Source organism: Schistocerca gregaria, chromosome 3 (assembly GCF_023897955.1).
Source record: "Schistocerca gregaria isolate iqSchGreg1 chromosome 3, iqSchGreg1.2, whole genome shotgun sequence".
In the NCBI taxonomy this organism is placed as follows: domain Eukaryota; kingdom Metazoa; phylum Arthropoda; class Insecta; order Orthoptera; family Acrididae; genus Schistocerca; species Schistocerca gregaria.
In genome coordinates, this window is record NC_064922.1 from 203,433,495 (window position 1) to 203,449,407 (window position 15,913).

The 15,913-nt window shown below is 44.6% G+C and overlaps 1 protein-coding gene across 16 annotated transcripts in view; it reads left to right on the forward strand.

Annotated features, from left to right (window-relative positions):
- LOC126356142 (bromodomain-containing protein 8) overlaps window positions 1-15,913 on the forward strand; it is a 482,606-nt gene that overhangs the window by 25,845 nt on the left and 440,848 nt on the right. For all 16 annotated transcript variants that reach the window (XM_050006870.1, XM_050006868.1, XM_050006864.1 and 13 more), the window contains exon 3: window positions 909-1,105. In XM_050006870.1, the coding sequence (XP_049862827.1) occupies window positions 909-1,105 (197 nt within the window). The remainder of the gene's footprint in view (window positions 1-908; window positions 1,106-15,913) is intronic.

A 15,913-nucleotide genomic window follows, 5' to 3' on the forward strand; every position in this document is an offset into this window, starting at 1 on the left:
ATCAGCCACACAGGTCGCCTTTACTACTAGTACCATGTTTAGAAAATTGTCGTCTGTTATCGGTACTATAAACATTCTGCCACTCTTGTTCCTTTAACCAGGTTTAAGAAACTCTAGATTGCCATTGGATTAGCTGTTCTACATAGTTTGTTATTATATATATATATCATTTATTGGAGTTCAAAAACAGTTTATTCTTAAAATTTGTGCATCATCGTCTGTAAGGCCATTCACCCTTTTTCTAATAGAATGCCCATCTCATAATGAAGGATGAATAAAAATGTTGTCTATGGCTGTGCTACTGATCGCCTGCACAATGGTTGTAATTAAAAAAAAAAGTGTGCATCCGATCATATGAATTTAGGATCTCTTCCAACATCCTTTTTCTTGCGCAATTGCGTACAAAATTAATATTAAAGTCACTACATATAACTAACTTTCGGTACTTCCTGTAAAGTGAACCAAGAACCCTCTATCTGAAGTCAAAGTTAGGGGACCTGTAAACAACATCAATTAGAAGATTAGTTTCACTAAATTCAGCTGTCCCTGCACAACATTCAAATACCTGTTCAGTGAAATGCAGTGCCTATAAATTACTTGCTGTTTGAAGAAAAGTTGAAAAAGTTAATAGACCACAGAAAACTGTTTTGGTGATTAGTAATTTCACGATTCCCCATACTTTAGAGTTCAAGTAGTGTGCAGAAGCATGTCAGTGTTATACTAATGTATAAGAATCTGGTAAACTTTGAAATTACATGTCTTTGAAAGTTGAAACTTTTGTTAGCCTGAACAGTTGATTTGGAAATAAGAAATATAAAATGTTGCAGACATAAATATTTTTCACAGAAGGAATGTTTGACGACACCACATTTCTCTGTAATGATGCTATTGTGTTTTTGCAACATTAGGATGTCTGTTAGCCGTTCACTGCGTATGTTTGGCGAGCCGAACAGACCTCCTGATTGGTTCTCTCAGAAGAACTGTGCTGTTCAGTATTCAATGTTGCTGGAGAATGTCGAAACACCCAAAAGGAAAAAGCGCAGTGAAAAAGGAGAAGTCCACGTAGAAACACCTGGGGAGAGTATTGTGAGGAAACTGACTAATGGTAAGAAAAATAGAAAATTAATATTTTTGTAGTACTGTAGTACATTTTAACCAAGTAGAAGATTTGTGAATCAATTCCATCTAATGTCTCTGTTTTTACACTCTTTCATTTGCCAAAAAAATAAAGTACTGTGCCCACTCGTGTGTCATGCTTTAGAACTGGAACATTCGTTGCTGACACTTGAGCATGCTTGGCTTATGTGTGCAAGGAATACAATGAAAAAAATCGGTATAAATGCATGGATATTTGTAGGAAAATTGAATGTTGCCAGGAATAGTTGTGCACAGTGTATACACAATAGTATGAGGTCCAGTATACTGACAAATGCAGTGAAATGGCATCACATTTCATGTCTGTAATACAGTATATGACAAGATATGAACGATTAAAGTGGTAGAGGGTGGAACTCTATATAAAGGCAGTCGGTTTTGTGTGGTTTAATGTGCGCATATGTGTCTCTACTGCTGATAGGAAACAGGTACCATTAATGACATTGTGTGTAGTGCACATAAACCATGGTTGTAAAAGTGCCATGTGGAAAACAGCATGAGATGAAATAGCAAAAATCGGCATATACAAGGAAATAGGATTCCCTAATCTCCCTATTGCTAAGAAGTTAAACTGTTCAAGTAGAGTAATTGATAATTTGGTTAGATAAGAAGTGTAGTATAGACAGAATGTAAGATACGGGTTAAGTAGAAAGTTAGTTGAGTATCAGAACGATCCCTTTTGCCTAAAGCAAGATCCCCACAAATTGTTAGTCTTCTCAACTTGTTTCTGATTTATGGTTGTCAGTAACTGTTAGGTGTATATGACAAATTTTGTGGAATGACAAACATCTTACATTCAAGAAACTGCTGCAGTAGCGTGCTCTAACACCCTAGCAAAAAATATGCTAGATCGCAGTTTGCTGAAAAACATACATCATGGACTTCAGAATGGGATAAGGTGATCTAAAGCGATGAGAAGCAGCTTAATTTAGATGGGCTGCATGGATTTCAGTATTATTGGCATGATATGAAAACAGTGCTGCAGGTAAGAATGAGGAGAAATGTTGGTGGTAGGAGTGTTAAGTTTTGGGCAACCTTCTTCATTAAAGGTAAATAATGCGTTGCTTGGCTGAACACTAGAATGAGTTCTAACATGTACACTGTGATGCTAGAGACAGAATTTATTACAATGTATGAGGTCCGAGGGTAACGAAACTCTAATTTTTCAAAAAGATAATGCATTTGTGCATGTTTCTGCTACAACCAGAAGTAGTTTAAAGATAGATACCAATTTCTTGCCAGGGCTTGCATGTAGTTTGGATATAAACCCTGTGAAAAACCATTGGGGAATACTTGCAAGTCATGCTTATCACAATGGAAGGCAGTATGAGGCTGCATTGTGAGCTGAGAAGTGTGATAGGAGAAGACTGGGTGACAATTTCACTGAAAGAACTGAAAACCCTAACGAAATTAGTGCTGAAGAGAATTTTTCCAGTAATTAGGAATAACGGAGGCTGGATTGAGCACTAACAATTCAATAATATACTATGACAGTGAAGTGCCGTTTCACCAATCTCCATTCAGGAAATGCAAATGCCTAATTTTGTTACCTGTGTTGCAAAAGAAATTATCTAATTCCATCATGATTGTTTGTAACTTATGTGTCTACTACTTTCATAATAAATTTGATACAATATGCTACAGACGTACTATTCCCCCCTGCAGGTCTGGGGATTAGAATAGGCCTGAGGTATTCCTGCCTGTTGTACGAAGCGACCAAAATGAGTTTCACACATTTTGGTTTTTATGTGATGGTTCCCTGTAGGGTTTGACCTCCATTCTTCAAAATTTTCCCAAAGAGCGAGCCAATTGGGGAAGGGCACCTTACAAGGTGCATCGTGTCCATCCTGCATTGAGATCTTTAGCCCACTTTCTCATCGTTGCATTGCAGTCCTGCCCATTCTCCACCTCTTGGGCGAGGACACCTTCCTGGGTACATTGTGCTCCCTGCCGCCGTTGGATAAGCAGCTGCAGCAGCAAGTCGTATAACCCTAGCTTACTTACTTGTTAGATAGTTTAATTAATTTCTTTGCGTGTTTTTTTGGTACTTGCATTGTTTAATTCATATATTTCGGGCGTATTATAGTATTTGACAGTTGTAGCATCGCGCTTTAGTACCTGAATAGTGTAAATTCGTGTAGTCGTCTGTCTACTGTTTTTGTTTTGAACGGCCGGTGTCGGTTGGTCACAGCCATTGTGCTCCCTGCCGCCGTTGGATAAGCAGCTGCAGCAGCAAGTCGTATAACCCTAGCTTACTTATTTGTTAGATAGTTTAATTAATTTCTTTGCGTGTTTTTTGGTACTTGCATTGCTTAATTCATATATTTCGGGCGTATTATAATATTTGACAGTTGTAGCATCGCGCTTTAGTGTTTACTTCGTAGATTCTTATTTAAATTGCGTGTGAGTTTCGTATAGGAGGTGCAATTTCGAGTTTTAGTTACTGTAATCGTAAATTCAGCAGATTGTGGCGCAGTCGTTAGGCATTTGTACAGGTTAGTTGATACATTCTTTGCGTGTTTCGCTTGCGTTATCTAGGCACGGACTCGTGTTTCAGTAACTATTGTTCAACATCGATTAGAATGGACAGGGACTGCGATTGCTGTGTTCGGATGAGGGCTGACTTGGCATCCCTTCGCTCACAGCTGCAATCGGCGCTGACTTCGGTCGCGCAGCTTGAGGCTGTTGCCAATGAGCACCACTGTGGGGAGCCGGACGTGGGTATCACGGGGATGTCAACCCCGTCGCGTCTGTCCCCAGATCGGTCTGCCGCTGTGGTTGCCCCGGTTGCTGCCCGCAGTGGGCCTGAGCTCTCGCGTGTGGTTGATTGGGAGGTCGTTCCAAGGCGTGGCAGGCAGCGAAAGGCGTCCCCGGAGGCTGATCAGAAAGCCTCCCCGGTGCGTCTGACAAACCGGTTTCAGGCACTGTCTCTGGCTGAGCCAGATGCAGCTGCCTGCCCTGTTTCAGAGGATCATTCTCAGCCTTCAAGGTCCGGGCAATCGCAGAGGATGGGCTTACTGGTAGTTGCGAGCTCCAATGTTAGGCGCGTAATGGGGCCCCTTAGGTATATGGCGGCTAAGGAGGGGAAGAAATCCAGTGTGCACTCAGTGTGCATTCCGGGAGGAGTCATTCCGGATGTGGAAAGGGTCCTTCCGGATGCCATGAAGAGCACAGGGTGCAGCCAGCTGCAGGTGGTGGCACATGTCGGCACTAATGACGTGTGTCGTTTTGGATCTGAGGAAATTCTCTCTGGATTCCAGCGGCTATCTGATTTGGTGAAGGCTGCCGGTCTTGCTAACAAGATGAAGGTAGAGCTCACCATCTGCGGCATCGTTGACAGAACCGACTGCGGACCTTTGGTGCAGAGCCGGGTGGAGGGTCTGAATCAGAGGCTTAGACGGTTTTGCGACCGTATTGGCTGCAGATTCCTTGACTTGCGCCATAGGGTGGGGTTTCGGGTTCCGCTGAATAGGTCAGGAGTTCACTACACTCAGCTGGCGGCTACACGGGTAGAGGAGGCTGTGTGGCGTGGACTGGGCGGTTTTTTAGGTTAGAAGGCCTCGGGAAAGTGCGGGATGGGCTGCAATGTCAAAGGGTGCTTGGCAATTACAGGATGTGCTTGGATCAAGGAACAGTCGGAATTATAGTTGCAAATTGTTGTAGTTGCGCTGGAAAAGTCCCTGAGCTTCAAGCGCTAATAGAAAGCACAGAAGCTGATATCGTTACAGGTACAGAAAGCTGGCTACAGCCTGAAATAAGTTCTGCAGAAATTTTTACGAAGTCTCAGACGGTGTTCAAGAAAGATAGATTAGGCAGAATTGGTGGTGGAGTGTTTGTGTCTGTCAGTAGTGGTTTATCTTGTAGTGAAGTCGAAGTAGATACTCCGTGCGAATTGGTGTGTGTGGAGGTTATACTTAACAGCCGAATTAAGTTAATAATTGGCTCCTTCTACCGACCCCCAGACTCCGATGATACAGTTGCGGAACAGTTCAGAGAAAGTTTGAGTCTCGTAACAAATAAATACCCCACTCATACGGTTATAGTTGGTGGGGACTTCAACCTACCCTCGGTATGTTGGCAAAAATACTTGTTCAAAACCGGTGGTAGGCAGAAAACGTCTTCCGAGATTGTCCTAAATGCTTTCTCCGAAAATTATTTCGAGCAGTTAGTCCACGAACCCACGCGAATTGTAAATGGTTGCGAAAACACACTTGACCTCTTAGCCACAAACAATCCAGAGCTGATAGAGAGCATCATGACTGATACAGGGATTAGTGATCACAAGGTCATTGTAGCTAGGCTCAATACCATTTCTTCCAAATCCATCAGAAACAAACGCAAAATAATTTTATTTAAAAAAAGCGGATAAAGTGCCACTAGAAGCCTTCCTAAAAGACAATTTCCATTCCTTCCGAACTGACTATGCAAATGTAGACGAGATGTGGCTCAAATTCAAAGATATAGTAGCAACAGCAATTGAGATATTCATACCTCATAAATTGGTAAGAGATGGAACGGATCCCCCGTGGTACACAAAATAGGTCCGAACGCTGTTGCAGAGGCAACGGAAAAAGCATGCGAAGTTCAGAAGACCGCGAAATCCCGAAGATGGGCTAAAATTTACAGGCGCGCGAAATTTGGCACGTACTTCGATGCGAGATGCCTTTAATAGGTTCCAAAACGAAACATTGTCTCGAAATTTGGTAGAAAATCCGAAGAAATTCTGGTCGTATGTAAAGTACACAAGCGGCAAGACGCAGTCAATACCTTCGCTGCGCAGTGCCGATGGTACTGTTATCGACGACTGTGCCGCTAAAGCAGAGTTATTGAACGCAGTTTATAAAATTCCTTCACCAGGGAAGACGAATGGAATATTCCAGAATTTGAAACACAGACATCTGCTAGCATGATTATCTTAGAAGTAGATACCTTAGGGGTTGCGAAGCAACTCAAATCGCTTGATACGGGCAAGTCTTCAGGTCCAGATTGTATACCGATTAGGTTCCTTTCAGATTACGCTGATACTATAGCTCCCTACTTAGCACTCATATACAACCGTTCACTCACCGATAGATCTGTACCTACAGATTGGAAAATTGCGCAGGTCGCACCAGTGTTCAAGAAGGGTAGTAGGAGTAATCCATTTAACTATAGACCTTTATCATTGACGTCGGTTTGCAGTAGGGTTTTGGAGCATATACTGTATTCAAACATTATGAATCACCTCGAAGGGAACGATCTATTGACACGTAATCAGCATGGCTTCAGAAAACATCGCTCTTGTGCAACGCAGCTAGCTCTTTATTCGCACGAAGTAATGGCCGCTATCGACAGGGGATCTCAAGTTGATTCCGTATTTCTAGATTTCCGGAAAGCTTTTGACACCGTTCCTCACAAGCGACTTCTAATCAAGCTAAGGGCCTATGGGGTATCGTCTCAGTTGTGCGACTGGATTCGTGATTTCCTGTCAGGAAGGTCGCAGTTCGTAGTAATAGACGGCAAATCATCGAGTAAAACTGAAGTGATATCAGGTGTTCCCCAGGGAAGCGTCCTGGGACCTCTACTGTTCCTGATCTATATAAATGACCTGGGTGACAATCTGATCAGTTCTCTTAGACTGTTCGCAGATGATGCTGTAATTTACCATCTAGTAAGGTCATCCGAAGACCAGTATTAGTTGCCAAGCGATTTAGAAAAGATTGCTGTATGGTGTGTCAGGTGGCAGTTGACGCTAAATAACGAAAAGTGTGAGATGATCCACATGAGTTCCAAAAGAAATCTGTTGGAATTCGATTACTCGATAAATAGTACAATTCTCAAGGCTGTCAATTCAACTAAGTACCTGGGTGTTAAAATTACGAACAACTTCAGATGGAAGGACCACATAGATAATATTGTTGGGAAGGCGAGCCAAAGGTTGCGTTTCATTGGCAGGACACTTAGAAGATGCAACAAGGCCACTAAAGGGACAGCTTACACTACACTTGTTCGTCCTCTGTTAGAATATTGCTGCGCGGTGTGGGATCCTTACCAGGTGGGATTGACGGAGGACATCGAAAGGGTGCAAAAAAGGGCAGCTCGTTTTGTATTATCACGTTATAGGGGAGAGAGTGTGGCAGATATGATACACGAGTTGGGATGGAAATCATTACAGCAAAGACGTTTTTCGGCACGGCGAGACCTTTTTACGAAATTTCAGTCACCAACTTTCTCTTCCAAATGCGAAAATATTTTATTGAGCCCAACCTACATAGGTAGGAATGATCATCAAAATAAAATAAGAGAAATCAGAGCTCGAACAGAGAGGTTTAGGTGTTCGTTTTTCCCGCTCGCTGTTCGGGAGTGGAATAGTAGAGAGATAGTATGATTGTGGTTCGCTGAACCCTCTGCCAAGCACTTAAATGTGAATTGCAGAGTAGTCATGTAGATGTAGATTTTCCACCATGCACTATGCAGTGGCGATTTGTGCATCAACGATGAATATGGACTTCTTTGCACCTGATATTCAGCACAGTAGCCAGTCCGTTGTGGTGGGGCCGCCATGTACCCTGTTGGTTGTAGTCCCCTGACCACACGGGCTCTGCTGATGCCTGCGCCATTAACTCCCCACGTATGCCATGGGTTAGATGCCCATGCCCCTGGGCATTGGGACTCCCGGCAATGGCCATCCTGCCAGGTGGCCTTTGCTGCGGCTGGGTGGTGCCTGTGGGGAGGGCCCCTAGTAGGAGTGGGTGGCATCAGGGTAGATGACATGCAATGAAGCGTAGTCCATCATCTCTTGCTGGTGGTGAAACACCAACAGTCTCTAAGCGTTCATGAGCTCAATTCAGGACACTGAAGTACGACCCCAAATTGTTCCCTCCCTGGTCACACCATGGGAGGAACGTCAGGCTAAGGATTGCAGCAGATCTTATTTGCCCCAATGCGTTGTATGTTCGAGAGCCGATGGGAAATTTTTCATGAGGATGAAGCCTCAGTTTTTTGTGGAGCATTTAGATGACATTTATGGGGAGGTGGAAGGCTCGTCCAAAGTGAGATTTGGGTCAGTATTGATCAAAACAGCATCCTCTGCCCAGTGACATGAGTTTCTCGCTTGTGGATGTTTCTGTAACCATCACACCCCATAAGAGCTTAAATATGGTCCAGGATATCGTATTTCGCAGAGACCTCTTGCAGTCAGATGACGAGCTGCATGCCATTTTAGAGCAGCGAGGTGTACATTTCGCCCGTCATGTCCATCGGGGTCCGAAGGATAATCAGGTTGCCATCAGTGCCCTCATCTTGGCCTTTGAGGGTGTTACATTGCCTGAAAAGGTCGAGGTGATGGTCTACTGGTGTGATGTAAAGCCCTATATCCTTCCCCAGATGTCGTGCTTTAAGTGCTGGAAATTGGGCCATATGTCTTCGTGCTGTACTTCCAGCATCATATGCCGAGATTGCGGGCGCCCATCTCATCCCAATACTCAATGTGCCCCACCTCCTATTTATGTCAACTGTGGAGAGCACGGTTCACCTTGCTCACCTGACTGCAGGATTCTCCAGAAAGAAAGGAAAATCATGGAGTGCAAGACCCTGGACTGACTGACCTACACTGAGGCTAAGAGAATTTGAAAGCCTGCACCCTGTGCATATGACATCATCTTACGCCGCTGCTGCAACAGTTCTGGCACCATTAGCTCCCCCAATCCCCGGTCACCTCTCAGAGCCAGAAGACTATACCTGCTCCCTTGATGGTGGTGTTGGTGGTGGGGGGAAGGGATAACTCCCCCCTCCCCACAACCATCGGAGACGTCCGACCCCACTTCTAGGCCGGAGAAGCGAAAGTCTTCCTCGGCTTCTCTCCCTAGGAAGTGGTCCCTTGGGTCACTCCCTTCCCAGGTTTCTTCCATTGGGAAAGATGACACCCGCCATTGGCTGAAAAGCCCAAAAGCGGCTGGTCATAGGGCTTCACGTTCATTCTCAGACCCGGAGACTGAGCCAGTGAAGTCCTGCCAGACAGGTAAACCCAAGGAGCAGTGAGAGAAATCCAAAAAGAAAACCCCTATGACCAAGGAAATCGCAGTGGCACCCACACCACCGCTACCTACAAGCTCTGCGGCTGAGGATGTTGTGGAGATTTTGGCATCCGCTGAGGACCTAGATCTCACCAGACCCTCAGACACAATGGATATACTCCTCAGGCAATAAATCAATGAGGCAGCCTAAACCTCAAGGTCACCTGCTTCCACTGAGTTTTTCATGCCTTCCCAGTCTCACGATCATTTCATCCTCCAGTGGAATTGCAGCAGTTTTTTCCACCGCCTGGCTGAGCTATGGCAACTGCTAATCTTTACATCAGCTCATTGTCCTCCAAGAAACCTGGTTCCTAACAATGCGGATCCCTGCCCTCCATGGCTATAAGGAATATTACAAGAACCGTAGCAACTATAATCGAGTGTCAGGTGGAGTTTGCGTTTATGTCCTAAACTCGGTCTGTAGTGAACATGTGCCCCTTCAAACCGCTCTTGAAGCTGTGCCTGTCAGAATAAGGACGACACAGAAAATAGCTGCCTGCAATGTATATCTTCCTCCAGATGGTGCAGTACACCTGAATGTATTATCTGCACAGATTGATCAACTCTCTAAACCTTTCCTACTTGTGGGAGATTTTAATGCCCATAACCCCTTGTGGGGTGGTACCATGCTTACTGGCCGAGGCAGAGATGTCAAAATTTTACTGTTGCAATTCGACCTCTGCCTATTAAGTACTGGGGCCACTGCACATTTCAGTGTGGCTCATGGTAGTTAATTGGCCATTGATTTATCAAATTTTATCCCAGGACTTCTCCCATCTATTCACTGGAGTGCACATGACGACCTGTGTGGTAGTAACCACTTCCCCATCTTCCTGTCACTGCCCCAGCGTCAGGTACATGGATGCCTTCCCAGATAGGCTTTGAACAAGGCGGACTGGGGAACTTTCATCTCTGCTGTCATCGCTGAATCTCCCAGACACGGTAACATCAATGTGATGGTTGAGCAGGTGACTAGCACAATTGTTTCTGCAGCATAAAATGCGATCCTTTGCTCTTTAAGGTGCCTGAGGCGTAAGGCAGTCCCTTGATGGTCGCTGGTAGTCGCTGAAGCAATTGAGGAGTGTCGGCGAGCTCTACAGTGGCATAAGCGACACCCTTCCCTGGAGCACTTCATAGCCTTTAAACGGCTCTGTAACCATGTTCAATACCTTATCAAACAATGGAAGGAGTTTTGGGAGAGATTCGTCTCTACCATTGTGTGCTACACGTCACCATTTCAAGTCTGGGCAAAGATCAAACGTCTTTTCGGGTACCACGCCCCAACAGCTGTCACTGGTGTTACCAGAAGTGGCGAGTTACGGACCGATGCAAACGTGACTGCCGAGCACTTTGCGTTTGAGAATTACCCCAGTCTTTCGCACACTGAAACGGCGGCTGGAAGGGAACATCCTTTCATTCATTACACTCTGCAGTGAATCGTATAACGCCCCATTTACAGAGTGGGAGCTTTTTAGTGCTCTTGCACATTGCCCCAACATAGCTCCTGGGCATCCACAGCCAGATGGTTAAACATCTTTCATCTGACTACAAGCGACATCTTCTCGTCATTTTCAAATGGCTCTGATGCAGTGGCGTCTTTCCATTGCAATGGCGGGAGAGCACCATCATTCTGGTGCTCAAACCCGGTAAAAACCCGCGTGATGTGGATAACTATCGGCCCATCAACGTCACCAACATTCTTTGTAAGCTGCTGGAATGGATGGTATGCCAGTGGTTGGGTTGGGTTGGGTCGGGTTGGGTCCTGGAGTCACGTGACTTGCTGGCTCCATGTCAGGGCGGCTTCAGCCTGGGTCGCTCTGTTCATAAAGCATATGACACAACTTGGTGACATCACATCCTTGCCACATTGTATGAGTGGGGTCTCCAGGGACCACCCCCGATTTTTATCCAAAACTTCCTGTCGATCTGTACTTTCCATGTCCAAGTTGTTGGTGACTCCCATAGTGCCATCCATATCCAGGAGAACAGAGCTCCGCAGGGCTCTGTATTGAGTGTTTCTCTATTTTTAGTGGCCATTAACGGTCTAGCAACAGCTGTCAGGCCCTCTGTCTCACCTTCTCTGTATGCAGACAACTTCTGCATTTCGTTCGGCTGTTCCAGTACTGGAGCTGCTGAGTGTTGCCTACAGGGAGCCATCCACAAGGCTCAGTCATGGACTCTAGTTCACAGCTTCCAGTTTTCAGGTGCCAAGTCGTGTGTCATGCACTTCTGTTGGCGCCGTACCATTCATCCGGAACACGCACTTTACTTCAATGACAATCCACTCATTGTATTGGAGATATATCAGTTCCTAGGACTGGTTTTCCACACTCGATTGACTTATCTCCCTCATCTTCATCAGAGTAAGCAGATGTGCTGGCAGCACCTCAATGTCCTCCGTTGCTTGAACAACACCATTTGGGGTGTAGATCGCTGTACGCTGCTGCAACTCTACAGAGCCCTAGTCCATTCTCGAATTGACTATGGGAGTGTGATTTATGGTTTGGCAGCACATTCAGCATTGCATTTGCACGACTCCATGCACCACTGTGGAGTTTGATTAGTGACAGGGGCTTTTAGGACGAGTCAGGTAACCAGCGTACTTGTGGAGGCTGGTGTCCCTCCAATGCAGATCAGATGTGCGCAACTGCTCACCAGTTACGAAGCACACATTAATAGTTCCCCTGAGCATCCGAATTACCATCTCCTTTTCCTGCCTGTGGCAGTCCATCTCCCACATCGGCAGCCTAGATCTGGGCTAACAATTGCGGTTCGCGTGCCGTCCCTTCTCTCTGAACTGGAGTCCTTCCCTGTACCACCTCTATTTGCGATCCTTTCTTTTACGCCTCTATGGTGTATGCCTCGGTCGCAGTTTCATTTGGACCTTTTGCATGGTCCTAAGGACTCCGTTAACGCCGCCACTCTCTGCTGTCACTTTCTCTTGATTCTTAATGTGTTCCAGGGCTCTGAAGCGGTTTACACCAACAGCTCAATGGCTGATGGTCACATAGGATTCACATACGTTCGTGGAGGATGTATTGAGCAGCACTCCTTGCCAGTTGGCTGCAGTGTTTTCACTGCGCAGCTGGCAGCCTTATCTCGTGCTCTTGAGTACATCCGCTCATGCCCTCGCGAGTCATTTCTCCTGTATACTGATTCATTGAGCAGCCTACAAGCTATCAACCAGTGCTACCCTCGCCACCCTCTGGTAGCGTCCATTCAGGAGTCCATCTATGCCCTGGAACAGTCCCGCTGTTCCGTGCTGTTTGTGCGGACCCTGGACACGTCGGAATCCCCGGCAATGAACTTGCCGACAGGCTGGCCAAACAGGCGACGCGGAAACTGCTTCTGGAGATAGGAATCTCTGAAGCTGACTGCGTTCTGTCTTACTCTGCAGGATTTTTTGGCTTTGGGAGAGGGAATGGCATAACAGCACGCACAGCAAACTGTGTGTCATTGAGGAGACTGTGAATGTGTGGAAGTCTTCCATGCAGGCCTCTTGCAGGGAATCAGTTGTCCTCTGCCAGCTCTGCATTGGCCATACATGGCTAACGCAAGGTTACCTACTCCGTCGCGAGGACCCACCTCAGTGTCGCTGTGGTTCCCAAATGACAGTCGTCCACCTCATGCTGGACTGCCCACTTTTAGCCACTCTGCGGCAGATGTATAAGTTTCCCAGCCAAGCACCCTGCCTTCGGTGTTGGGCGACAATGCCTTCACAGCAACTTTAGTTTTATGTTTCATCTGTGAGAGTGGGTTTCATACTTCTTGTTGTGGTTGGCAGGAGAGCCAACCCGTACAACTAAAGGAGGCCGAAATGCACGCGTGTTAGCTCGCGCAGGCTGGCGTGAGGTCTGGAACATGACAAGGGAATTAGAATTGAGAAAAATGGACATAGCTGGTGGAATACTTAACTTTAATCCATTAATGGAGAACGTCGCTCTTTATGGTACATGATTCACAATATAAATAGTACGGATACTGGCGCCTTGCTAGGTCGTAGCAAATAACGTAGCTGAAGGCTATGCTAACTATCGTCTCGGCAAATGAGAGTGTAGAAGTCAGTGAACCATCGCTAGCAAAATCGGCTGTACAACTGGGGCGAGTGCTAGGAAGTCTCTCTAGACCTTCCGTGTGGCGGCGCTCAGTCTGCAATCACTGATGGTGGCGACACGCGGGTCCGACGTATACTCACGGACCGTGACTGATTTAAAGGCTACCACCTAGCAAGTGTGGTGTCTGGCAGTGACACCACACTTCTATATAGGTTTTAGCACATGTCCTTTGTCCCTCTGTGTCCTCCACCCTAGTGCTTTTAGGGTGGAGGTTTTAATGTGTTGCAGAGTGGCTGGCTTTCCCTTTTTATTCTCGTGGTTGGCCAGCCACTGTAATCTGCTTTCATGTTTTACTCTCTTCTGTTTCTAGCGTGTCTGTTGTTTTCTTGTCCTCTTTTGTTCCTTATAGTGTTTGTTGCCTTCCCTTCATTCTTGTGGCTTTTCCTTTCTTTCCGTTTTGTGTTATATGTTTCATCCGTTTTATTCTCACACTTGTGGCATTGTTTTATTAGGAACAAGGGACCGATGACCTCATAGTTTGGTCCCTTCTCCTGCCTTTAAACCACCCACCCAACCAACCAACATTGTACTATTACTTTTGTAGAAACCCTGCCTTTATATTGATTTTCATTACTATATGTACTGATGAAGGCAGACAATGGAAAATCCAGGATGAAATAATGAGATATATCATGATTAATGATGGAAACTTATGTAGCTGAAAGTTCACAATAATAAAAGCAAAAAAAGTCCAGTAAACTAGGATTATAAAAGGCATACCTTAAGAACCATAAGTACTTCTTCATCTTTGATACTGTGAAACATCATCTACCAAACAAGTGCTCATAGCTCTTAGGGTATGCATTTTAGAACCCACATTTACTAGATTTTGTTTTGTTTTGGTCCATACTACCTTCTCCCAAAATAATGAAAGCAAAGAGCTTATAGTAGGAGAGGTTTGTTTTATAGTGTCAAAGATGAAGATTGCTCATAGTTCATAAGGTATACACTTAGAGACTATGTTTACTAGACTTTTTTGCTTCTGGTATTGTGTACTTTCCAACTACATGCATTTATGCCATTGATTGTGACACACCCTGTACATATTAGTGTGTGTTCAGTTGAATTGCCTTATCTATTGGTCAAATGTCTCCTCTATACAGTGAATGGTTATCCTTATATGCTTTGTATTCTATATCAAGTTCTTTATTTCTTGAGACTCCATTTGCAAGCTATGTGACATTCTACATTGAAAACTGGAGACAGGCTTACAGATTAGTCAGAAATGTAAGGCTGTTGTTGTCTTGTGCATTATGTTTGTTTAGCACCATCTTATGAACAGCTGTTTCTCTTGATGAGACCAGTAATGTGTTAGAGGAAAGTGACTAGCTGACAGGTGAGCTTCCTCTTTGCAACCAGAAATGTTTTTTGCACGCTCTCTGTGTGTTACAACTTTCTCCTTTGTGGAACTCTTGGTGGTTTCCAGGTCAGTGTTAACTTAGGGTATTGTACTCTTTACAGTTACCATTTTTTAGAAAATCTGCTTGTAGTTTCAGTTAACAGTAGGATACAAGATTAACCTTATACATTAAGGACCAGCAGTTTTTTTTCCACCTAATTTGTCAATTTTTTCTGGGTAGTCAGCCTGGCCCTTTGTCTTAACCACTTGGCTATCAAGCCACTATTATAAGCACCCAAGTGCAAAAACAGTTTCCCATCAGTGACTGGTGAAGTTAGCAATAGATAGGACCCAGCTTTGTTCAGCCCTCGTCCCCCATCTTAAGGTGGAAGGCTCACGGCAGTGACAGCGAAGTGTGACAACCTGAAATGAATGTCACTTGATTCTGCTGGTGTGTGGTTGGACACGTGGGTGTTTATTGAGCTAACATTCCTTTTTTGCACTGTATTTTGCTTCATTTAATAAAGCGTATGAGGTTTATGTAGCCCTCTTAGGCCATTCCTTTCTAGTCTGTATCTTCTGCCACTGAAAAATATGTAAAAAATCCGTACCAGACTGCAGTTAACAAGAGTCAACTGACATGAGAGGGAGGGACTAGTTTGAGAAGGATGTGTGAAAGGGCTGCAACCTATCCTCAGTATTATTCAGTCTGTACATAGAGCAAGCATTAAAGAAAACCAGGGGAGAAGAAATAAACACTGAGGTTTGCCAATGACATTGTTGTTCTACCAGAGACAGAGACAGATTAATTGAACGGGACGGACAGTGTCTTGAAAAGAGGTTATAAGTTGAACATCAGCAAAAATAGAACCAAAATACTGAAATCAAGTGATGCTAAGGAAATTAAATTAGGAAATGAGACATTAGAACTAGTTTGTGCGTTTTGCTGTTAGGGCAGCAAAGTAACTGATGATGGCTGAAGTAAAGAGTATATAAAATGGAGACTACCAGTAGCAGGAAAAGAATTCCTGAAAAAGAACAGTTTGTTAATAAATTATAAATTTAAATATTAGGTAGTCCTTATTGAAAGTATTTGTCTGGATTGTAGCCTTATGTGGGAGTAAAACATGGATTATAAACAGTATAGACAGGTGGAGAATAAGTGTTTGAAATATGCTAGTAGAAAAAACTACTGAAAGCAAATGTGTAAATAGATTAGCTAATGAAGTACTTAAACAGACTGGAGAGAA